Here is a 23727-nt window from a genome sequence, read left to right as displayed (position 1 = left end):
AAGAGCTTAATCGTGTGGGCAAACTATAAACATCTTTGCAACTATATTGTTGAGCAAGACGTATGGTCCACAAACAGACACTCAAATTTTCAGTTATTGTAAATTATCTGAAAAACTAAGTCGGTTACCTACCATTTTAGTTTCTTTGTAGGAAAGCTCCCGAATTTCTTTAACTTCTCAGAAAGTGTGAAACAAATTTATCTAGCAGATTTTAAGACTTCTTCCATAACTTATAATTGTTGCCAACGCGATACGAGTTCGGGAGGTCTAAAGGAACTCGCTCTAACTTTGTATACTCGATACGATTTCACTGATTTCCGCGCCAAGGGAGCAATTCATGAGTGGTCTGTGGTTACGCTCGTTAGGCAAAGAATGGGTTTGTGACTTTCTCACTCAATTGAAGAGACTCGCGTCACTCCTATGAAACAGTTACACAGAATACAGACTGCGAGCAGTTTCTTATTTTTCTTAAATATAGTGAGGTCACGCGTATCCTGTGAGCATGGAGAAGCCGCGAGATTGGTGACTCGTGTGTCGCGTCTTTGTCGCTCCACGCTCTCGGAGTTGAGCAAAGACAAGAAACTTTACCACTGATGCGATACAAGAGGTTCAAGGGTTATCTCTACTATCTGAACACATTTATTTAAATTGGTAAAGATTTTTTTATAAATATATGAACTGATGCCGATCCTTTTTGGAACAAAATGTATTTATTTAAGAATAAATATTAGCGAGAAAAACACACAACGTTTCGATGACTCCATGTCATCATTCTCAAGTGAGAAGAGAATAAAAGTGAATAGTTAATTTATACCGTACGAAGGTGACAAACGTAAAAAGTTTTTAAAAATTTTTTTAAAAATTTAAATAAATAATTGCGCGAGTTGAGATCATAAATGTAAACTATTAAATAATTAGTTTCGCGCGTATGGAATCCGATTGTTTGTTCAAAGAGGGCTTCATCTTCTTTATGAAAAGCATTTCATGAACTAAACAGTCCAGTTTCCCGGTGCACTTTTTAAGTACGTTGAAATGCTTGGTCAGGTCGCCGATGGTTTGTACGCCGTGGTCGTTCTTTAGATGTTTGCCGATGGCCGAATTACGGAGCTCATCAATACGTTGATGTAAATGCCGGCTGGTGTACCCGACGTACTCTGCATCGCACAGATCACATTTATAATTATATACAACACATTGTTGGCTAACTATAGGAGGTTTAGGCTCACGCATTCTGAGATCTTCACAGATTTTGCGACTCTTGAACACGGGTTGAAGGGTGTGATCGATTTTGTTGCTTAGATCTGATAATTGCCTTTTCACTGCGTCAGCTGACTTTTGATCTTTAAAAGGCAAAACCACTCGGTGAACAGCATTGTCGTTGATGGATAATTGAGCTTGCACTTCGAAGAAGAAACACATCGAGAGTGTAATGGGCAATCATACCAACAAGCTAATAAGGCTATTGAACAAGGATCATGATGTCGACAAGCACATCCACAACATCTCGTCACACAAGCTCTCATTCTTCCAAAAGCTTGTTCTCTCCCGAGGTTTAAAGTTCTCCCTTCCACAACGCATATCTGCCATCGAGATAAAAGCTAGTTTTGAAAAACTCTACTGGAAACTGGAGCGGACACTTGCTGATGACAAGAAAGAGTTAACTGCCGCAACCCTCCGTTCTATTGTACTTAATTACATCGAGTGCAAATCACCGAAGCCGCCAAAACCACTTCAAAGGGCTATATAGCAGTTGAAACGACTTGACAACATCGTCGTCACGAAGCCAGATAAAGGTACTGGTGTAGTCATCATGAACAAATCTGATTATATTAACCTGCTGAGCTAGGCATCTATCAATGATACATCGAAGTTCACACCTGTCAGCCTGCAGAGACCAAAAACGAGAGGCCGCCCAGTAAAGCATTACCACCCTCTATTGGAGAAGGAAAAGCACCTTGCATCTGTTGTACGGAAGATCTTACCAAAGCAGATTGCCCACTGTGTTTGCCAGGCTGGCTCACGCCTTGCCCATCTTTATGGACTCCCTAAGACACACAAAGAGAATCTATCGATGAGACCTATCCTATCTGCCACCGGCACTTACAACTATGCCCTCGCCAAGTGGCTTGATGACAAACTGAAGTCCCTGTCAAGCAATCGCTACACAATATCAGATACCTTCTTCTTCGCCGATGAGATTCAAAACCTAGTCATCGACGAGAATGACATTCTGGTATCCTATGACGTCACGTCACTATTCACTAATGTGCCGCCTCAAGAAACGATCGAAATCATCGCTGAGAAGGCGTTCGCTGAAATCTGGTTTAATGCTACACACGACCTCAGCATTACAAAGCCTGAACTGGTTCAACTTCTAGAAGTTGCAACTATGAATCAACTATTCCAATTTGATGGCAATCTTTACGAGCAGATCGACGGTGTGGCCATGGGTTTTCCATTGGGCCCACTTATGGCAAACGCGTTTCTCTGTTCTATCGAAGAGAAACTAGATCAAGACAACAAGCTCCCTGAATTTTACAGAAGGTACGTGGATGACGCGTTTGCTATTGTCACAAGTGTACCAGCGGCAGAAGATTTATTATCAACGCTAAATAACTGCCATCCGTCCATACACTTCACCATGGAGCTAGCATCTGGAAACAAGTTACCTTTTGTCGGTATGGAAGTGCTCAAGAAAGGCTGTAAACTAGAAACTAGTGTTTATCGGAAACCAACAAACACAGGCCTACTGCTTCATCACCAGAGCCACGTCGATAAAAGGTACAAGAAATCACTACTCAAGACCATGTTGAATCGTGCATTCCACCTGTCATCCACATGGGAGTCCTTCAAATCTGAATGTGATCATCTAAAGATGATGTTTACAAACCTCAAGTATCCCGACCACCTCATCAATTCCACCATCTCTCACTTTGTCACCTCAGTTAGGTCAGAAAACCCTGGAGTGCAAGCTAAATTATCCATCAACGACAATGCTGTTCACCGAGTGGTTTTGCCTTTTAAAGATCAAAAGTCAGCTGACGCAGTGAAAAGGCAATTATCAGATCTAAGCAACAAAATCGATCACGCCCTTCAACCCGTGTTCAAGAGTCGCAAAATCTGTGAAGATCTCAGAACGCGTGAGCCTAAACCTCCTATAGCTAGCCAACAATGCGTTGTATATAATTATAAATGTGATCTGTGCGATGCAGAGTACGTCGGGTACACCAGCCGGCATTTACATCAACGTATTGATGAGCACCGTAATTCGGCCATCGGCAAACATCTAAAGAACGACCACGGCCTACAAACCATCGGCGACCTGACCAAGCATTTCAGCGTACTTAAAAAGTACACCGGGAAACTGGACTGTTTAGTTCATGAAATGCTTTTCATAAAGAAGATGAAGCCCTCTTTGAACAAACAATCGGATTCCATACGCGCGAAACTATTCATTTAATAGTTTACATTTATGAACTCAACACGCGCAACTATTTATTTAAATTTTTATAAAAACTTTTTACGTTTGTCACCTTCGTACGGTATAAATTAACTATTCATTTTTATTCTCTTCTCACTTGAGAATGATGACATGGAGTCATCGAAACGTTGTGTGTTTTTCTCGCTAATATTTATTCTGAAATGTATTTAAAGAGAAAAAGAATACCGGAGCAAAACAAAAGTTGTCTAGATCTGCAACACAAAGCATGCTTTTGCACAAAGACTGAGAATCGTAATGCATATTATGATGCTTTAATGAATATATTCGAATGTTCCCAAAAATCTTCTCATAATCTGCCTGCACCCACCCCACACCCTCCCCCTCACCACTGAGCCGTACTGTTTTCACTTAGCGGCTGGTCAGTGGTTCGTTTATTAGGTAAACATGGCAATCGCTTCGTGATCGCCGTTCTTGTCGATCAGAAAATAAAAAAATCAGGCTGATATTGCCTCGAAGATGAAGCAGTTGTGTTATGTGATTCGTACTTCACATTCGAGTCGAAGCTTGGGTGACACAGGTTATTTCTTACGGTTGAATCGACGAGGGGAATTCGAACACTAGTTGTAGTGTTTGAATTGTTGGAAGAAATGGTCGCTTGGGAACGTAGGAATGGTAAGTTTAACAAACAATTGCAAATTTTACCGCTTGAATTGAAAGAAAAGTTCATTTGAATTGCTTCCGTATGTATTTCAGACGGTTTTAGATCTACCTGCTCGGTTGTATCTGTTACGCTTCATGTTGACAAGTCCTTCAAAATGGCGGCCAAACTCGGAGATTGCCAAAAATCAGGTAAGTTCGTGGAGTTATAAAGTTTTCCCAAAGGTCGTGCCGCAAAGTTTTATTCTGTAGTTACCTTTTCTATGGCGTGTTCTTCCTAGCTATGTTAGTTGGATCAGTTAAGAACGCCTCACTTTTTCAAAAATTTACCTTAAATGTAATTGGTTTTCGCGTGTGTGACTTAAGCGAACCGATAAGGTGTCATTCAAGTCTTCCTGTTTCTTTGATTGAAATGTGATGTTCACGAAAGTCGCCTCGATGGTAAAGATAGAGTGAATGTGCACGGCTCTGGTATTTTTTTTTTTTTTTTTTTTTTGCTGAGTTCCGTATTTTTTTTTAAAATTGTCCTCCAAAGTTGTCTCAAACTAAAGTCTTGAAAAGTGTCTCGACAGGCCTTCGCTCGAGTGAAATTTCATTTCCGTAAAACTTTGAAAAATAAAGAGATCCGATCAAACGGATTGTGGTTTTATTACAGGCACATGAATGTCTTACAACACACAAGAAATGAGGGAAATCTGTGTCTCAAGCAAAATCGACCGGACCGCTTTTACAGAGACACTCTCTTAAATTGTATTCGTTTGCCACGTTGAGCTCGTGGTCTTAAGATTTCGTGATTGAATTTGATATTTCACTGAATTTAGAACTGTTTCAGAAAGAGCAAGCCAAAATAATATTACATTTTACACATGTAAATATAATTAGCCTTTCTGGCCTTGTCAACATTAAAGAACAACAAAAACAAAAACAAAAACGAACAAGTCTTAACCGGCATGCATTTAAAAGAACAATATACATGGTTATCCGCTGAAAGAGGTTTTACCTCTCTTTAGACGGTCGCCTAGCCACGGAAGTTGCGATGAATTTAAGTCAACTAACAGACTGGAATGTACTCAATATCTTCTTTTAATCAGGCAGAAGAGAAAACTTTTCATCCATAGTAACGCTTAACAATAAGCTAGCCTGGAGCACGTTATGGTAATAAATATATTTTTTCCAAGATAAACTAACTGGTCAATAAATAATTCGGAAAGTCTATGTGTAGTGAAAGATGAATCTCCTCCAACATTTGGAGATCAATTAACGTAGGAGTGTGACGATAAAATTTCTACATTCGCGTGAATTTACAAGATAAGCTTCCCTGTCCTTGAAGAACAACGACATCACATAGTGATACTATATTTTACCTTAATTCTGTCATGCTGCACTTGCAGCTTGTTGAACATCATTACTAGCTATTACGTTACAGTTTTCTTTTTTTTAATGTTAAACTCTGTGACGAATTTGATTAACTCTAGTGCCTATATTAAAAAATAGCGAACTGTTGCATCATGTACAAACACTTACAACATGTTAGTATGCATAGGTTGACATTATACTGCGCATGAGCAGCCCTTGATTACGCATCTTTTGCCTTTTATACCATTGACAACTGTATATTTGTTTTTGCACTTGGCTGCAACATTATTCGCCGATAAACAAGCCACGCTGTGTGTTTTGCATTTAGGGACAGAGATATACCTTCCGAGGCACTTGTTGTAACTTCTTGTTCTGCTTTCCACGCAGTAATTTGCATTGCGTTTGAAGCGCTGCAGTACAGAAAGGAACTTGCTTTGGCCATCCTCGGCAGGTTCGCCTTGAGGCGACTCTGTCTTTGAAATAGTTTTGTGACCTTCTAGTTTTCTTTCTTTTGGGAGATCATTCAGGACATCGGATAATGACGAACCTTGTGGCGATTGATCCATAGGAAAAGACTTTGAATGCGCGACAGGGATGATGATGCTCTGCATCAAGAAATAAACAGCGACCTGAAATAAAAAATGCCAGAGTTCAATAAACATCGGTAATGTTTCACATTCAACACTTTTTGCTAGTGTTGGCCTTTTGAACTTAATTATTGCTAGCTTTTCAGTACGAGAGTTCTGTCTTTGGCTCCTGGTGAGAGAATCTGCGGGTCACATTTAAGACTAAAACATTTTAGGATCACTATTTGCAGGGTTTTTTTTAATATATTTTTTTAGCTAGCCCAAAATGCGAACATTCCTACCGAAAAACCAAGGTAAGTCTTAGGTCTATACATAAGTTTTTATCCACCAAATTGCGAAATGGTTCCTTTGTTACAGAGCAACATATCAAGGAAGTTTTCGTGAAGAAATCGAAATGACCGGTTAATTTTAGGTCAGGGTCAAGTGTGTTCGTCTGTCTGTTAATTCAGTATCTAATCAGTCGACGTGTTTTTATTTGGCATTGCTTTCTTAACTGAGGATAAATGTATGTGTTGATAGATCACTTAGGTATCAATAACATTGAGAAATCATCGCTTTAAGAACTGTCAATTGGCACGTTATTCACATGTTTGAGTTTTGAGTCATGCTTGTTGGACTTCTTTGATTCTTCGGGTGTTGAATAAAAATCGAAGTAATCAAGGACATTACAAGCACGTTAATCCAATAACGAATAATGCTAAATTGTAGTGCAATTGAATTCAACATCTTGCTGACCACGAAAAATAATGAAATAATCTGTGATTTGTCGGGTTTATTTAACAGAGTGATGGTTAAAAAGTCCTCTGAAAATCTTTTGCCAATACCGTTTTTTTTTGCTACCAGACACTGTAAGGATTGGAATTGGATCTCTTCCATTCACTGTTTTTTCCTTCTGTTTTGATTTTAGATAAATACTACATGCTCAAGTTGAGTGTCAAGGCAGTTTTGCTAATCAATTTTTCCTTCTTTCTACAAAGCAGTGTATACTGAGTATCAGCTGATAGTTACTGAGTATCGGCTGATAGTTACTGAGTATCGGCTGATAGTTTCTGAGTATCGCAGGATGGGATGCGAAGTCATGAAACTCTACAATTATCAACTCATGACAATTGATCGAACGACATGATTTTAGTTTATAGCGAGCACTTTTCCGTCATCCGTCGAAACTTCTTATAATGCTCATGTTATCAAATGCACTAGGATTTCAGACAACGAAGAAGAAAATGGTAGAACAAAAAACTTACCTTGATAATTGTGCTTTCCATCGGGATATCGTTTCTTCTTTCTCTATCGTGTGATACTTAAAGGTCGAGCTTTATCGGCGTCAACTTCAACTTTTAGATTTGCAGTTATTCAGTTCATGGTCCACTCAAAGAAGCCAGCGTTTATATAACACGATCAAGGAAAACCCTTCCACTCGGGAGATTACACCACTTTTCTAAATTTAGATTTATTGTAATATCAATTAAATCAATTTGTTTCCTTTGCGCTCCATGATGCGGAAAAAAACTTAAACCATATCCACACCTTTTTTAATTTAAGTGATTTGGACTGCCGGAATGCTAGATTGAGGGACTAAGGGAAAGGTCTTTCAAATCTTATTAGAGATGAAATTCAAATCCTTTTAACTAAATATCGCCTCATCTAATCTTGTGAGTATATTAGCAAGTCGAATAATAACATCGATCAAAATACACACCATATTTCAGATCGGAAAAAGAAACAATGCTCTACTTGTTTGCATCCACGGTTTATTCTTTCGCTGAATTTTAGGTGCGACATTTAATACCTTTATGCCTTTCGTAACTGATGCAATATTCAAAATAATTGCAGCTCTATACCTGTTTCACCAGAGTGTCTTTCGGCTCTAGGTTTGGGGAATACGCTAAAGCTGCATATATTATAGTGACGTATTTCCGTTGAAGCGACACTTCCTAAACACCAACTGAAAGATTCCATTTCATTCATATCACTTTGATAAACAGCCGAATCGCAGCCTTTCTCTGCCTGATTTCAGCCGGGAACATTTCACTACGTTTTCTATCGATAGGAAGTTCTTGAAGAACTGATTTTCAATATTAAAGACCAAGGTCACCCAAATGTCGCGCGAAGTTGACTGAAAAGCACTTAAATTAAGTTTGTTTTACGTTTTGACAATAGCCATGCAGTTGTAATTTTCAGGCTTTCCCAGGCTAGTAAGGAGGCCATATCGAAGTAGCAAATCTGGCACCCTTTTCTGTTATCCTAAGACCAATATGTAGTTAAGAAATCGTTAACAAAACAGATAGATTTTTGGGGAAGATTGGGTCAAATCTTCCTACTGGTAACCTTTTCTCTGAAAAGCTCAAGTAAGTTTGGGTAATAATACCCGTGGGCTGCGGAAATGACATATCTGCCTGGTTATAAATAACAGTAGTATATAAATCTCGAGTGAGAAGGGAGTCGGAGTTACTCATTTGTTTTACAGTTGGAAACAGAGGTTATGGAGCAATAACTTCCCCTGGAGAATCACAAGGCATTTAGGCGGTTCTCTATCAGGAAGATTACATGATTATTCTTGTCCTTACCAAAACATTGCGATTAGCCACCACTGACTGTTAGGCAAAGGGGCATTCTTGATCATTGTGCATAATCGACATAAAACAGAGAGAAGCCAGATCAGCAGAACAGTTAACGGCTGACAGGACATATTTGCAAGAGTCCCCTGAGAAAAGTAATTAAGATTTTCCTAATTTTTCGCTTTCGGAATGCTGAGTTAGGATTAACTACCTTCGGATTGCTAAACGAATTTCATTTCTTTCAGGTGTTTTATGTTTATCAATACTGTAATCGAGATATACAAAAGAAAGCTTCAAATTGTACGAATTCCGTTAAGGTTTCACATCTCAAGGCTTCTTTAAATACAACGAAGATATTTCATTTTTATCTTACTCACGAACTTTCTCTTATTTCTTTTTCCCTAACTTTCACTTTAATTTTATTTTCGATTTTTTTTTTGTCGTTAAGATTTTAAGTCTAGATTTTCTTATTCCCTCCAAGCTCTGTGACACTTCTTCATTGACGCTTCACGATTTTCATTCAGATCAGTACGGAACGGCAGATGGCATTTCTTGGTTATTTTAGGAACACTAAGGGTATTATTGTACGAAAAGAAATGTAAACGTTTACATTTCACAACTTTCATCTCTTTTCAAAAACATAATGTTTAATTATGTTTCTATAGAAGAAGAGCCAGATTCCTCTACTAGGAGTTGCACCTCCATTCCTTAATACTTAAGTCTGACTGCTTAGCGTTGTTTTAAACGGCGTGGTTATTTATTTATTGCATCAACTTCCCTTCTGTTAAAAGTTTCTATGACGTACCTCCTTTAAAGTTTCAGTCAGTTAAGATAAAATTTCAACAATGAGGGAAAACAAAATATGACCGGTCTCCAAAGCTTCAAGTTCATCCGCGTCACGGAGATGTTGAATTTGCGTTTCAGAGTACAGGACATGTGTTTTGTCAAGTTTGATTAGAAATGTACGGCTGTTTTTTGTTGTTGTTTAGTTTTGTTTTGTTTTTTTTTGTTTCTTTCCTACAATTTCCAACGCAAAATTCTTAGGTGTTTTTTTTTTATTATTACCTAGGGACTCTCTTTGCAGTTTCTTGCGATTGCAAGGCAGAAATTCAATTTAAAAAAACAGGATCATTTTTTTGATCTTGAGTGACGTAATATATTGTCCGGGCTTGTCTAAGCGTTCGAGGAAAGTTAGCGGAAAAAGGAAAATATCATCGCACATCACTTATTGAGCACGTACTGTCAACAAGCAGAAACGCGATATTGAGAGATCTGATTGGAGATGAAATACTACATATATCTTATTAGACGTTTTGTTGTGTAGTATCGCTGAGTATTTTTATGAGTTGTGCCGTGTTTTGACGAACCCGTAGGGCGAGTCAAAATACAAATAATGAGTAAAAATACTCAGCGATACTACGCAACAAAACGTCGAATAAGTTATTTATTATCCAACACTCCAAACTGTCATTTCAGTGCGGGCGAATTTCGCGGATGTTTATTTACGGGGACTGCGTGACAGAAGAATGCGAAGCGGAACGGAATTGGCGCGTTGTGGTGCTGCTGATTCTATTTTCTTCATTAAATAAAGAAATTGTTTGGTCGTCAAGCTGTTTTTCTTCCTTCGATTCATCGAATGAACTTAGATCTATATTTGCCAGCCATTCTGACTCTTCGTCGTCGGAAATATGATTCAAATTGTCCACCACCTTTTTTTCGCAACTACAATCCAATTCTTCGCTTGCGCGGTGCGAGAAAACTGTTTAACCGGTACTACAATAGACGAGCACAAATACGTCAAGATGTAAATTATCCAACTACACCTAGACGAGTACGAATAACGCCATAGACGAGTGCAAATATCACGCGGTATTTGTACTCGTCTATTGTAGTACCGGTTAAAAAGGTTTTCTCGCATCGCGCAAGCGAAGAATTGGTTGGAGTTACGTAAAAAAGAAAAAAGTGGCGGACAATTTGAATCATATTTTCGACGACGAAGAGTCATAATGGCTGGCAAATATAGATCTAAGTTCATTTGATGAATCGAACGAAGAAAAAAAGCTTGACGACCAGAAAATTTCTTCATTTAATGAAGAAAATAGAAATAGCAACACAACAACGCGTCAATTCCGTTCCGCTTCGCATTCTTCTGTCACGCACTCCCCGTAAATAAATATCCGCGAAATTCGCCCGCTGAAACTACAGTTTGGCGTGTTGGATAATAAATAACTTATTAGACGTTTTGTTGTGTAGTATCGCTGAGTATTTTTACTCGTTATTTGTATTTTGACGAGCCCGTAGGGCTCGTCAAAATACGACACAACTCATAAAAATACTCAGCGATACTACACAACAAAACTCCTAAGATATATGTATTTGAATGACACTGGCTGTTGGTTTCACGAAAGCGTAACGCTTGTATCGAAACAGATCTGTACATGTATGTTGATTTTTATGTTCTGTTAGATCTAATTAACTTTGCAGCGTGCTGTGATCGACTGCTAAGGCTAAGTATATGAGTTCCAATCAGACAAAGCTCGACTGATGCTGATTGTATGCAACATGCAGATAGCTGACTATATTTATTATTGCCGGCGGGCTTCACAAGCAGGCAAGATGAAACGTGCCTGCCCGTTTTTATCGCGCACTCTAAATTCTTCCAAGCTTCTTTGTCGTAAGAGAAAATGTTGCCGGCAATTTTTGCAAAGTTAAATGAAAACCCTTCAATTGGTAATCTTGAAAAGTTTCAGAAGTTTGCGCACACGGGAACGACAAGATCCGCACAACATGAAACAAGTACACTTTTGTTATTGAAATAGGAACGTGTAATTTTTGGGGCTGAGGCCGAACGTTCCTTTTTTTTTTTTTTTTTTCTTTTTGTTTGCGAATTTGAGCCTGAAAACGTTCTTAACATGTTCTGTAAGTTGTGCGGTATAGTATTCGGACTTTGCTTAGTACAGACTAGGGCAGTTCGACTGCAAACGGTAAGCTCTTCAGTACATCATCGTACAAAGCCTCATTTTTTGTGTTATTAAATGTCCCTAGTCCCTAAGTATTTGAGATAATTGTCCTGTTAAGAAATAATTCCTTGGTATTCGGCCGTGACTTAGGCAATTATCGTTTTATCAACTGAGTTGAATGGCCATCGTAAAGAGTTTCAAAGCTGACGAACCGAACGATAGCCTTTCGTCAATGCTTTATTAGCACTTAGCTCTGACGAAGGGCTAATGTTCGAAACGTCAGCTTTGAAACTCTCTGTGGGAGCCATAGTCTCCCTCGCAGCCGTTTTTAGTCTCGTCACGCAACGCTTCTCCCCACAAAGATTCCATGGATTATATTGACCAATTGATTCTTTGAAAATTGAATCTCTTCATTGGTGCTGCTACCAGTATCAAATTGTATTCTTCTTGCATATTGAGCAAAAATGTTAGACTGCTATTAGTCATTATTCAGTGAGATTGCAAATCTTTCAGACTTTTGAATAGATCAGATTCGTATGAAGACATTTATATCAACTTGATTTATATCAGCAGTTGCAGCACCTGGGTACTTCTTGGGTTAAAATCTGGGCTAACAGACTTTTTCAGGGTCCTGTTTTGACTTTTTGGCTGTAACAGTTTGTCATCATTGGCACATACTTGTCACTAGGCTCTCATATATTGTACATTTGTGTTGTTCCAGACTATTCATAGACTACTTAACACTGCAGTGGCATACTGAATAGACAGTGTGAATTCTCAAAAGCTATGGACTACAGAATTCAATTTCCCATGAGGCAACAAAAAAAATGTTTTGTTTACTGTTCATCTAGCTCTGATACCCCTGAGCATGTTTTTCTTGTGTTTGTTTATCCAGTGATAATTTTGAGGCATCTAAATCAATACACCATTAGAACCAATAGGAAATCTTGCCGGAGTATAACGTCCCTCTTGGCTGATCGTGGTAGAAATATTAGAATTGGCTGTAGCATTAGAGGTACAAGTCGTATCGATCGGATCGAATTGTAAACATTTCGAGGATTTCCCACGGCACGAAGCTTGGATTTCTCCACCGTCGCTCTCAACGCTCAATAAGCGCTTCTTTCTGGGAAGTTCTCGAACCTTGAATATTCCCTTCAATTCATCTTTGAACTCTTCAAGATGAACAGAGGCCTTTTTGAACTTGATCAATCGTCGGTAGCAAGCTTTACAAACTGACAACTCGCTGGTCGCTGAATAGCAGCTCACATTCACATCCAGACAGGAACAAATATTCGCCGGAAAATCAAAAGAACTTTTTTCCAAAAACATAAATTTTTTCTTTTGTCTCAACTGAGGTGGAACAAATAAAAGAACGATCACTTTGCAAAACCTTCTTCAAGGTTTCCTCCAGCAAGAAACTACGATGAAATGCAGAATTTGAAAACGCGGGAATAACGATAGTGATTACAGTCTCTTGTGCTCTGATTGGTCGCATAAGAAACAATGTCAGCGATCTCATTGGTGCAAAGACAACAAAGGGAAAGGAATGTTGTTCGAATGTGAGCAGCCGTTTGTGGGGAGAAGCGTTGCGTGACGAGACTAAAAACGGCTGAGAGGGAGACTATGGGGGCCACAGTTACATCATCAACTCATAATTACATCATAAAAGCATAATTACCTTGTTATACCGTCTCTGACCGACGCAGCACCTCAGTTTCTTTAGAAACTTACCCCCTTCATTCCTACGTACAGATTAGGTTCGACTACAAACCGAGTTATTCTTCAGTGTATCGCGCAAAACCACATTGTTAATGTTAAAAATATCACTAATTGTCCTGTTAGAACACAGTTCATTTACCTTTATTTACGTTACTCTCTATTGAGCTAAATATTTTCAATCTTAACGTTCCGCCACTTTTTCACCAACAATATTCATGAATTTCTTCCACAGCGCAGCCTTCTTTACAACATTCTTCAACAATGTCTGTATGAGCGGTATATCTTGGCGTCCGGGACTTGCCAAGAAAACTCAACGCTTCCTTTTCTTTCAATGCCGTTGACCCTAAGAAACACAAATTTAACAAAAAATGAATATCAGCATTTCTCAGTTCTGCCACTCACCACCACTGAGATCCTAAGTACAGAGTTTCTCGGGCTCATCTGAAAGTTTCTCAATCTATTTTAGGTGGACTGCAAAATTGAATAATGCATTAAACACTTATTTGAACTCAAAATACGTTAGTGAACATTTCACGCAACATCATAATCTACCTTTTATACCTGACTCATCCTAAAATTTCCAACACTTTCATTGTCCAATAGCAAGTAAAACAAGTAACGTTTTAAGGGGGGTAAGTTCCTAAAGAAACCGTGATACTGCGTCGGTGGGGAGGTATAACTAGGTAATTTTGGTTTTATCAACTCAAGCGATAACGTAAGTTGGCTACCGTAAAGAGTTTCAAAGCCGACGCTTCGAGCGTTAGCTTGCCCAAAAAAAATCGATCGACAGTCAGCACTTCAAACGTCGCATAAGGAAAATACCGACCGCATTACATTCACTTTTACATTTTATCCCCACGACCATGCCGTTAAATCCATCATTCTTAAAAACTTTAAATTCAAAATGATTCAGAGACCAGTACTATTTTTTGCAACCTCAACTTCTTTCATTCAAACGAGACAAAAACAAAGGCAACTTTTTGGTCAGAAATCAGTACAAACCCCACCAAAGGGGGTTTGTTTAAATCCAGGGCTGCAAGATGGCTTACAAATGTAATCTCCGCGGCGGTGTCGGTGCAAAAAAAAAAAAAAGCATAAAAGCCATAAACTTACTTTGTTCTCTTTTTCCTCTTTTTCCTCTTATACACACAAAATCATACGCCAGGTTGATGTGGGGGCCACAAAAATGTCCAAGAATTCGACGAGATCCTACCTCGCGCGATTTATATGGCTTATATCCTGTCAAAATAGAATGATGTCGAGGAAAACGCAAATAAAGAATCCTTGTACTGGTTTGAGTAACCACGTAATCTTCTAAGTGTATCTCCAGTAATCTTCTAAAATGAATAAGTGTTATAAATCAAGGGGCATTATTTCTGAGATAATATTACCTAAACCGAGCCCTTGCAAACAACAGTGAATCAGTGATTGTGGAAAAATATAACCCAGCGCTCACATGAATGAATGAAAAATATCTCCAATTCTCTACGGTAGAGTGTCATGATTATAAAGAGCACCGAAGAAGTAGACATTGCAACCGAGCAGCAACTTTTTAACGCGTGTTTCTCATCTGCTTCAGATAGATGTTGGGTTAGATTTTTCCACAATGACTGATTCACTGCTGTTTGCAAGGGTTCGGTTTGGATAATATTATCTCAGAAATAATGCCCCTCGATTTATAACACTTATTCACGTTACACATTGCAATAGCATTTTGAAGATCAAGAATCGCAGGAATTTTTCTGTGAATCGCGAAACGGCCACATGTGTACCTTAATTTTTCTTTCATGGCGTTTGAAACGAGGCCTCCTATGAAGGTTGCGTAGCCAGTGGGTAACCGTAACAAATAGTTGTCATGGGCCTTGGCCCTTTACTCAACTCAATTGTAATTCATACTTTTTTTCGATGTGGAAAGCTCAAAAGTGGGCACGGTGGTCGGTGTAAAAAGAAATAAAAACAGAACCTTACAAAAGGCAAATACATGTGTTTATAATTGTTTTCGTAAAATGGCTGTTTCATTTTACGAAAACTGTGGAATGACTTCTTTATGTGTTCCTGATCTGGAATCCTCTTTTTTACTAACCTGTTCCTAGAGCTAGAGAGGAAAAATTTTCATTTTTTCTTTCTTTTATGTATTAAGTTTGTTACTTTTGGTTTGATCACATGTACAAGCTGGGGTAGCTTTCCTTACCTGAAACGTTTCCAATACACAACAGAAAAGTTAAGAGTGCAGTAGTGCGCCAAAAATGTAAATTCTTCATCTGGAACCGAAACAAGCAAAATTCACGTATATACAGTTTCCTCAGTGACAAGGTAACTTAAATGAATCACTAGCCACGGATTAATGTTTACAGCAACATTAAAGCAACATCTAGGCGAATGAACATTTGGAACTTCAGATTTGTGATGCAAAAACAAAATCGAGTATACGTAAGAAATAGCACATGGTCGTAATGGAAAACTTACGCACTCAAGACAATCTCTCTGTGAATTATCTTATTTACAAGTCGATGTATTATAGAAACATGGCTTTCTGACTAGGTACCTGGTTTTTACGCCAACTGAAATGATATCGATATTATTTTTAAACATCATAATTAAAAATTTGAAGGTTTAAAGCTCAGTTTGTTGTAAGACTTCCAATACCTTACCTTCTGAATTGGAGAGAGGGCTTCTTCCAAAATATATTTATCACGGATATAATGGAAGTTACCTTGACCAAGGTCTATTGCTGTGAAGTTGTGACAAAAATTTCAACGACGAAAAACGGTAGCCGGAGGTAAGGAATCTACGAATTCAGACAGGAGATATAAAACATACCAACCTTCGTTTCTCGTCACAATTTATGATTTGTTCAGTTGCATAATGGATAATATATACGAGCAAGTTGGGTCTTGAGATATCTTAATTAAGGGTTTTTGACACGGAATTTTCAAAATGGTGATATTAGAACCGATTTATTTACATTGCTGCAGCTTTTTTTAAAACATGATTTTTAAACAAGAGCCTACCGATGGCACCTTGGTGATGTTGTATTTGAAAACCTTTAATGCCTGTTCTGTACCCGAGCAATTTTCTCATGACAGAATTTGCTCATGATGAGAAAACATGACTACCCCAAATTTCGTTGCTAACGATGACTTGTTTTAAGATGGCAATAAGAAAAAAAGAAGACTCCTACGCCACCCTCTTAACCCACATGTTTGTTAGCCTAACCAATTAAACCAGTAGATGCCTTTTCCGCATGCTTATTTCTACTTATTGTTTGGTTCGAAAGTAAATTGAAAGTGCTGCATGAGATCTCTTCCCATAAAAAAGGAAACTGGCGGATATAGCCGTCGTGTGCAACTTACGCTACGTGAAACAAGTAACGGTCTGATAACGACATCAGATCCTAACATTACGAAGCAGTCACGAACGATCCTTATCCAGATGTTTCGTTTCTCTGAATATCGAATGATGAAGTGTGGTTCAAGACAACAGTTTACCATTCGCCTAAATGGTGCATTCATTAGCAAAACAGAATAAGATAATCCAAGTCTGAAGATATTCCAAATACACTCAGTCCCATGATCAAAATGATCAAGAAGATCACTTTTTTGTGCTTATGTTCGTAACCATAAAATCCTTTCAGTTTTTTTTTTTGTCGTACTATTTGAGCTTCTGTCATTTTTCTTTTTGAGGCAAATAGTTGATTTTATAAATTAGATTGTCCTGTCATCATTGTGTCATCTTTTTAGAGTGTTATTAATAATATCTGGATTTCATAATTTTTCCCCAGCTCATTTCATCATATCATTTCAACGTCATAATATTTTTCTCTTTTTTGTGTTTACAAATGTGATGTTTACTCGAACTAGTTTTCGTTGCCCCTCAAGCCGTTCACAAGATAAGTTGGCCCATCTTTAACCTACCTCGGCGTGACAGGTTAAAACAAAGGATGTTTTATTCCCAAACGTTGAGTTGTTTAGGAAGAAGCCTAAATACTTTTTTGTCTTTTTAGCCTTTCACAAATTTGTCAGCCCAGTTCAGATTAATCCTGATTAAGGATTCATTAAACTTCACTGCACTGCATCTTTATAAAGCTTCTTCTTCAGAAAGTCCCATTTTCACACGACTAGCCGATTGAAAATACTTGAGAATAACAGATTTACCGTAAACAGAGTAACACCAATTATTATCCAATTACACTCCGTAGAGTACAAATAACGCCCAAGATGAGCACAAATATCACGCGGTATTTGTACCCCGAGAACCAGTTAGACAGGTGTTTTCGCATCTCGCAAGCGACGAATATTGGATTGAAGTTACAAAAGAAACGGCTGACAATTTAAATCATTTTTAAGACGACGAAGAAGCGGAATGGCTTGCGAATATTGATCCAAGTTTATAAGACAAATCGAACGAAGAAAAGCAGTTAGACGACAGTGAAATCTCATCATTAATTGAAGAAAATGGAAACGGCAACACGACAACGCGCCAGTTCCGCTGCGCTTCGTATACTTCTGTCACGCACTTCCCGTAAATAAGTATCCGCGAAATTCGCCCGCACTGAAATAACAATGTCATGTTTAGTTTTTCATTTCCTATCATTTGTTCTAAACACCCGATTACTCGATGTTCCGATAACTCGAACCCTTTCAATTTCCCTTGAAGTCTTGAGTTATCGGAAGTGGACTGCATCCATAGGGCAGCATAACGACGGTGGTCAAAGTATGTTTGGACTACATGCCGTGGTGGCATTAAGTTTCTACATTAGTTGTATAAAGTAAAGACGATGCACAATGATATCAAAATTTTTTTTCAATTTTTAGTCGTAGGAACAATCTCTCTTACGTTTATAGCTGGCAAGTGTAGGAATTTTCTCTCACTTCATGTCAATGGCTCTAGATCGAATGATTACGCAGGGTAAGTTGGTTTACTGTAATGGGAGCTGGGAGCGTCTGGAGCCCTGTTAGTTGTATATTTCGAGCTTCATCGTAATTACGACAAGTACATGCTTTTCCTCATAATTTGTCCAATGTGGCGACAACTTTGTGGCATATGGTGACATGTACTATACCGATACAAAGTATAGTGTGGAAGTTAAATTACATGGATACATTATGTCCACATACATACCGAGCCTCCTGCGTCACGTACGGAAGTGAATTTTTCAAGTAACTAAGTGTACCTCATTAAAAGGTGTTGAATTACAATAACAAAGCAAATTCGCAGAACGTCACACATCTGGCTTTTTAGTATTTCCGCTAGTTATCTAACTTTTTTCGATTTTCAAAACGTTTTAGGAAATTTGACGCCTAATCTCCTGAATCTCTATTTTAATATAGTATCAGTAAGCCAAGAAAAAACCCTGAACATCTTCGTGAAACACGAAAATGTCAAACATTCAGCTGTTAACTTCTCCTGATATTTAGTTTTGAATGAGTTCATTTCAGATGGTAAATAACGTGTAATTTTACTCAGTCCTCAATGGGGAATCCCTCTTTTTAGCCACTGACGCACTTTCAGTTATGATAAGGTGGTGTGAGTCACGAGATTTGGTAAATCAGATTGATTTATTTCTGGAGGTATTTTCGCTCTCGCGGAGAGCTGTTTTGAAAAGCCCCAGTCATAAATTGATTTATGATGATACACATTTAGCTGACTTGAAACGCTGCTGAATCACATGATAAAGAATGAGGAATCTCCTTTCACACACGGGACATCATTAACCTGTTAATGTAATCAGTCGACAAATTTTTTTTGCCCCAATAGCAATAGAGAAGTGAAAATTTTGAGTTCGATCGTAAATTGAAGAAAACTATAAAAACTCCTTGAGGAATTGAACCCCAGTCCTTCAGTTTTCGCGCTCCGATGCCCCAACATTGAACTCCTAAATGAGGCAAGGTAAAGCCTGTTTACAAACCAAGTGGCCCATCGGGCCGGCGCTTAACTCCGGTTTCCGTAGCATGAAGCGACTAGGAGTATTTCTGCTCCCCCTGGATGAAATGCTGGTCCATCGCAGGGTTACCCCCAGCATTAAATTTGCCAGTAACCATTTTATTCTCCTGGGTGAAGAGTGGCGCTGTGAGAGTAAAACGTCTTGCCCAAGAACACAGCACAAGGTCCCCTTCTATCTAGCCATACCACTGATATTGACACTGATCGATGCCTTGGAAAAGATTCAAAGCCAACAACCAAGATAGGTCTTGAAAAAATGAAATTCATGTTTTTTTTTTTTTGGTTCTGGAAGGCCATTAATTGAGTTCATCGAAGCTACAGATACTTTTCGGCGCAGCTCTAACACAACTTTCACCCGAAAATGGCCAATTATCGCAGAACACATTAATGACACTACTTATCCAAAGCAAAAGTTTCATTATGGTGCATAAATGATATTTTTTTCTTAAAAAAAAAAACCAATTGATGAAAACACTGATTAAAGTTCCATCCTTACAACGTCGAACATGATCCTGGATCAATATATAGAAAATGAATAACTGAGCGATTAGTTAATGTCTGAACATTCCTTTTCGGTCCTCAAAATTAGCCAATTAAGGCATTTTTAATAAACTTTTGAGTGTTTTTACTTTGACTGCTCGGCTGAAACCAGTTTCAGCGCCGGAACGTAAGTCAACATTACCCCTGTATAGCAGACTTAAAAAAAATCCTTTTCTTATCTCGAAATGAAACAATGCTAATTGACTTGTCGCCTTCAACTAAAGGACACGAAGAACGAAATTAGATAATTACCCCAGAAAAGAAAAATAAGGAGACAATCAAGAAAAAGAGGAAAAAGCAACAAAACTAACCGATCTCTACTCAGACATAAACAAACAGAAAAAAAGAGAGGTGTACGCTGTTAGACTTGTATTGAATAATATTTATCAAAGTCGTTTTAGGCATGCTCTGCCAAAGGGTTGACTGTCTTCAGATGTCATGAATTCCTTCAATGTATCGTCAACAGCCATTAATCAGGTAATCCCCATTTAAATATCCTCATACTTTTAGTCTACGGTTGCATTCTATGACCTATAACAACCCGGAAAAATACTGGAATAAGAGGAACGTAAACTGGATTTGGAGAGACGCCCGCTAACCGGAAAAGTTTTTTTGGATCCATTTACACAATTTAAATCCCGAAATCGCCTGTGATTTTTAATTTCTGAGTAAACGACTACTATTACTAAAGTAGCTATTACTAAAGGGAAATTCGCGTTCCGAACAACATTGAACATACGCAAAAAGAGACGAGTAAGAAATGCCGAAAATAGCAAATGTAAAAGTAACATTTTTGATCACAGGAAAAAATGATAGGCGAAGGGGAATGTACACAATTTTAATCAAAGTAAACAAGGTTTTAAGGTGCAAATTACCTTTGGGACGGTTCAGGGGATTAAATTTCGAAAACGAAAAGAGAAAAATTAACATTACATTAGATCTAAATTTAGGGGAGAAATATTTCTTTTTGGGCCACAGTATATAAAAGCCTTATCATCAGCTAAGTACAGAAGAAAAACCATCGCATGAAGGTCATACCCAAGGTACAAACAAAGAGACTTTTTCTTGGAGAAAGACACAGCATCATAAGAGGAGCAAAGGAATGGAAAAAATTACTCTTAAGGTCGGTTGGTCATTAAGAGAAGGTTTCTTCGATGTTTTCGGTGTTTTCTGTTTGGATTCTGTAAATAATGACAATTTGTCAATTCCAGTAATCAGTCCTTCTTTATACAAGAATAGTAACAAAATTTCTCGTGGCTTGAGAATAAAACCAGTTCTTGACGACCTTCGCAGCATCGACTGAGCGTAGAACTTTCTGATCTTTGCGGGAAAAAAAAATTACTATTTCGACAACAGTTCTACTTCGGCAACATTAATTAGACGGCGTCAATTAAAAACAGATTATGTTTCTCAACTTATTTGGACTATTTTAAATGTGTATCTGACCTCGAGGAAACCGTTGAGTTGATCTGTCAACGGATAAAACTTCTTAAGTGCCATGGATATCAACACATGGTCAATAAAGCGATAAAAAGATAAATATCAAAAGCAATATTTGACGTCACCACCTTACTCTACCTTTACCTCTAAGACTGTGTAGGATCACAGTCTAGACAGTATATATTTCTCAGCGTTGCTGAAGGATTGCATTGAGCTTTGAGAACACTTGACATCGTAATTTGGCTAGGTCAATGTGTTTAAACCTTTTGCGATGCTTCGTCTATAATTTTAATAACGAAAAAACTATGTGTGGAAATATGAGAATGTTTATACAATAACCTCGTGGTTTTTTCTTACAGGTTGCTGTCTACTTCTTGGTACATAATTTTACTTTTTCTGGAGTGCGTTCAAGGTCTGTTCACGTCGAGCAGACATCTCAAAGACGAACATACAGCAATGTTTTGATTGGACCCTCGAATCAAAATATATCCGAAGATTTAAAAGTTAATTTAACGACAGAATCAATTCCCGGCGAAGCCAGTAATGGTCACACCAACTTTACCTCAGTACTGCAACTGCGACACAAACGTAATTGGCTTTCTTGCGTGGATAGTCAAAGACTTGAGTGGAACAACTGCTTAGGCAGGTACTTCAACAAAATTAAATGCAAACTTCTGAGTGTCGCATGTTTGTCGGCGAATAATGTCCCACCTAAGTGTATTGAACATTCCATGGTACTTCCCGGTAGGAATGGCAGACGTTGTAAGGTACTTAAGAGCTGCTCATGCGCAGCCTAACATCATGGAAAGTACATAGTTGTGGCTATAAATATTATTTGACGTTCGTTTTATCCGTGTTGCCGCCCAAGGACACAGAACACATTTGTTCGTGCGACGTTTGAGAAAGGCTTGTACGACTTTTAATAAGACTTCTCTAAGCAGGTTTCTCAGTTAAGATTTTATTTTGCTGGATTAAGCAAAAATCGGAATTCTAGAAAGCAATTGGCCTTTTGCTTACTGATATATTTAATAATATAAATTTGACTGGGATTAGTTGTAGCCAGCTCAACAAGGTCTGGTTACTGAATATTTGATGATGTAGTATTGATAGGTGACGTAAAGTAAAAACAAACACTTTTAAAACAAATGAAGTATCAATTTTTGATGGCTTTCGTAACTGAACTCGAAAACAGAATCCTTCACCTTAAAACCAACGAAAAAGCCAGCGGATGTCAAAGATTTGAGACGGAGGCAAAACAATATTTCTTTTTTTCGCACCGAAATCGACGCCTCCTATGATCTATTGCAGGAGAAAAAAATCCCCAGGCCGAAATGGGATCTTTTTTATTTACACATTAAAATCGTTCACAACTTTTTCAAGTGGAATTTTGATCGGACAAACAAACTGTACGAAAATTTTAGGTTTAATTGAATTTCAATTTTCTCGTGACATCGAAAATGGAAATACTGGCTTGAAATATGTAGTGGAACCTCGATTTAACGAAGTGCCAAGGGACTGGGGAAGTTGGTTCGTTTTATCGAGGGTTCGTTATACCGAGGTTCTGTGGCATACATTTCACTGTAACTTTAGCCGGGCTGAAACTGAAGTATCGTTCGTTATACCGCGGAATCCGTTATACAGAGGTTCGTTAAATCGAGGTTCCACTGTATAAAGGAAGTAATTATGCCTGTTTCACTGATCAGGTACCGTACCCTCTCTCTTTTAGACCCAGTTACAAAGATTTTTTGCTTGCGCCCTAAACAATCACACTATTATTTCTCTCCCTAAAATGAAGCAAGTGTGATTCCATATTTGGTACCAATCAGGAGCCCATTACCCGGAGCTTCCATCTCAGTTGTACCCTTGAGTCAACCCTGTCCCGTATCTTTTTATTTTTAGAACTGAGATATCTGCGGGGGTTCTTTAATCTTTCCGCGCTCTCCGCCATTATTGAAATAATTTCGTGCGGCCTGCAATTGACACAATAGAGACGTAACACAATAGAGACGACAGCTCTCTTATGATTGGCTATTAGAAAAACACCCGCGAAAACCGCGGTGGGAGGTGCTTCTAAAAATAGAAAGATACGGGACAGGGTTGGCTCAGAGGGTCAGTATGGAAGATGGAAGCTCCGGGTAATGGGCTCCTGGTACCATTTGCATTTGCAGTCTGTGACATACGTATTTCCGCATTCATACTTTCGCACTTCTTTACAATCTGGCGAAGATCCGGACCCGCTGTCGCAACTCCAACTTGTGTCCCTACGAGTGACTGTTATTATTATCAGATTTCCACCACAGGTCTTTTCTGCTACTTGAGAGTTTTTTTACGACGCAGGAATGAATATCACGAGTGAATCGCTTGTGGAATAAACTTAAACTGTTCTTCCTGCTTCCGTTATGACGAAACGCATTTCCGCCGTTCTTGGATTGCGTTAACATTCTGATCACCGTGACGATAGGCGAAGTCTTCATTCTGCTGAGCGAGGCCATCAAACTGAAAGGGAGCATTTCTTACCATTTGAA

At 38.4% G+C, this 23727-nt stretch overlaps 4 protein-coding genes across 5 annotated transcripts; 2 read left to right on the top strand and 2 right to left on the bottom strand.

Moving 5' to 3' along the window:
• Positions 1-1630: 1630 nt before the first annotated feature.
• On the top strand, positions 1631-3640 carry LOC148721931 (uncharacterized). The gene has a single exon (XM_088736574.1). It carries the CDS (start codon positions 2072-2074, stop codon positions 3458-3460), a length of 1389 nt encoding a protein of 462 aa, XP_088592700.1. The 5' UTR covers positions 1631-2071; the 3' UTR covers positions 3461-3640.
• Positions 3641-3864: 224 nt separating this feature from the next.
• On the top strand, positions 3865-22348 carry LOC111342923 (uncharacterized). 2 transcript variants are annotated; one of them, XM_088736575.1, is made up of 3 exons: positions 3865-4114; positions 4196-4291; positions 21562-22348. In XM_088736575.1, exons 1-3 carry the CDS (start codon positions 4112-4114, stop codon positions 21997-21999), a joined length of 537 nt encoding a protein of 178 aa, XP_088592701.1. In that variant the 5' UTR covers positions 3865-4111; the 3' UTR covers positions 22000-22348. The 2 variants fall into 2 exon arrangements, with proteins under 2 accessions (XP_088592701.1, XP_022805782.1); XM_022950047.2 differs by lacking the exons at positions 3865-4114; positions 4196-4291 and adding an exon at positions 20731-20885.
• LOC111342922 (uncharacterized) lies at positions 5165-8282 on the bottom strand. The gene is made up of 2 exons (XM_022950045.2): positions 7287-8282; positions 5165-6084 (listed from the first exon to the last, which is right to left on the bottom strand). Exons 1-2 carry the CDS (start codon positions 7305-7307, stop codon positions 5650-5652), a joined length of 456 nt encoding a protein of 151 aa, XP_022805780.1. The 5' UTR covers positions 7308-8282; the 3' UTR covers positions 5165-5649.
• Positions 12987-16125, bottom strand: LOC111342911 (insulin-like peptide 03). Its single transcript, XM_022950035.2, has 4 exons — positions 15931-16125; positions 15471-15540; positions 14393-14518; positions 12987-13622 (listed from the first exon to the last, which is right to left on the bottom strand). Exons 2-4 carry the CDS (start codon positions 15538-15540, stop codon positions 13480-13482), a joined length of 339 nt encoding a protein of 112 aa, XP_022805770.2. The 5' UTR covers positions 15931-16125; the 3' UTR covers positions 12987-13479.
• Positions 22349-23727: the final 1379 nt, after the last annotated feature.

This window comes from Stylophora pistillata, chromosome 10, assembly GCF_964205215.1.
Source record: "Stylophora pistillata chromosome 10, jaStyPist1.2, whole genome shotgun sequence".
NCBI classification, from domain to species: domain Eukaryota; kingdom Metazoa; phylum Cnidaria; class Anthozoa; order Scleractinia; family Pocilloporidae; genus Stylophora; species Stylophora pistillata.
The sequence above is the reverse complement of the archived record's forward strand: the minus strand, read 5'-3'. Positions and strand labels throughout refer to the sequence as shown.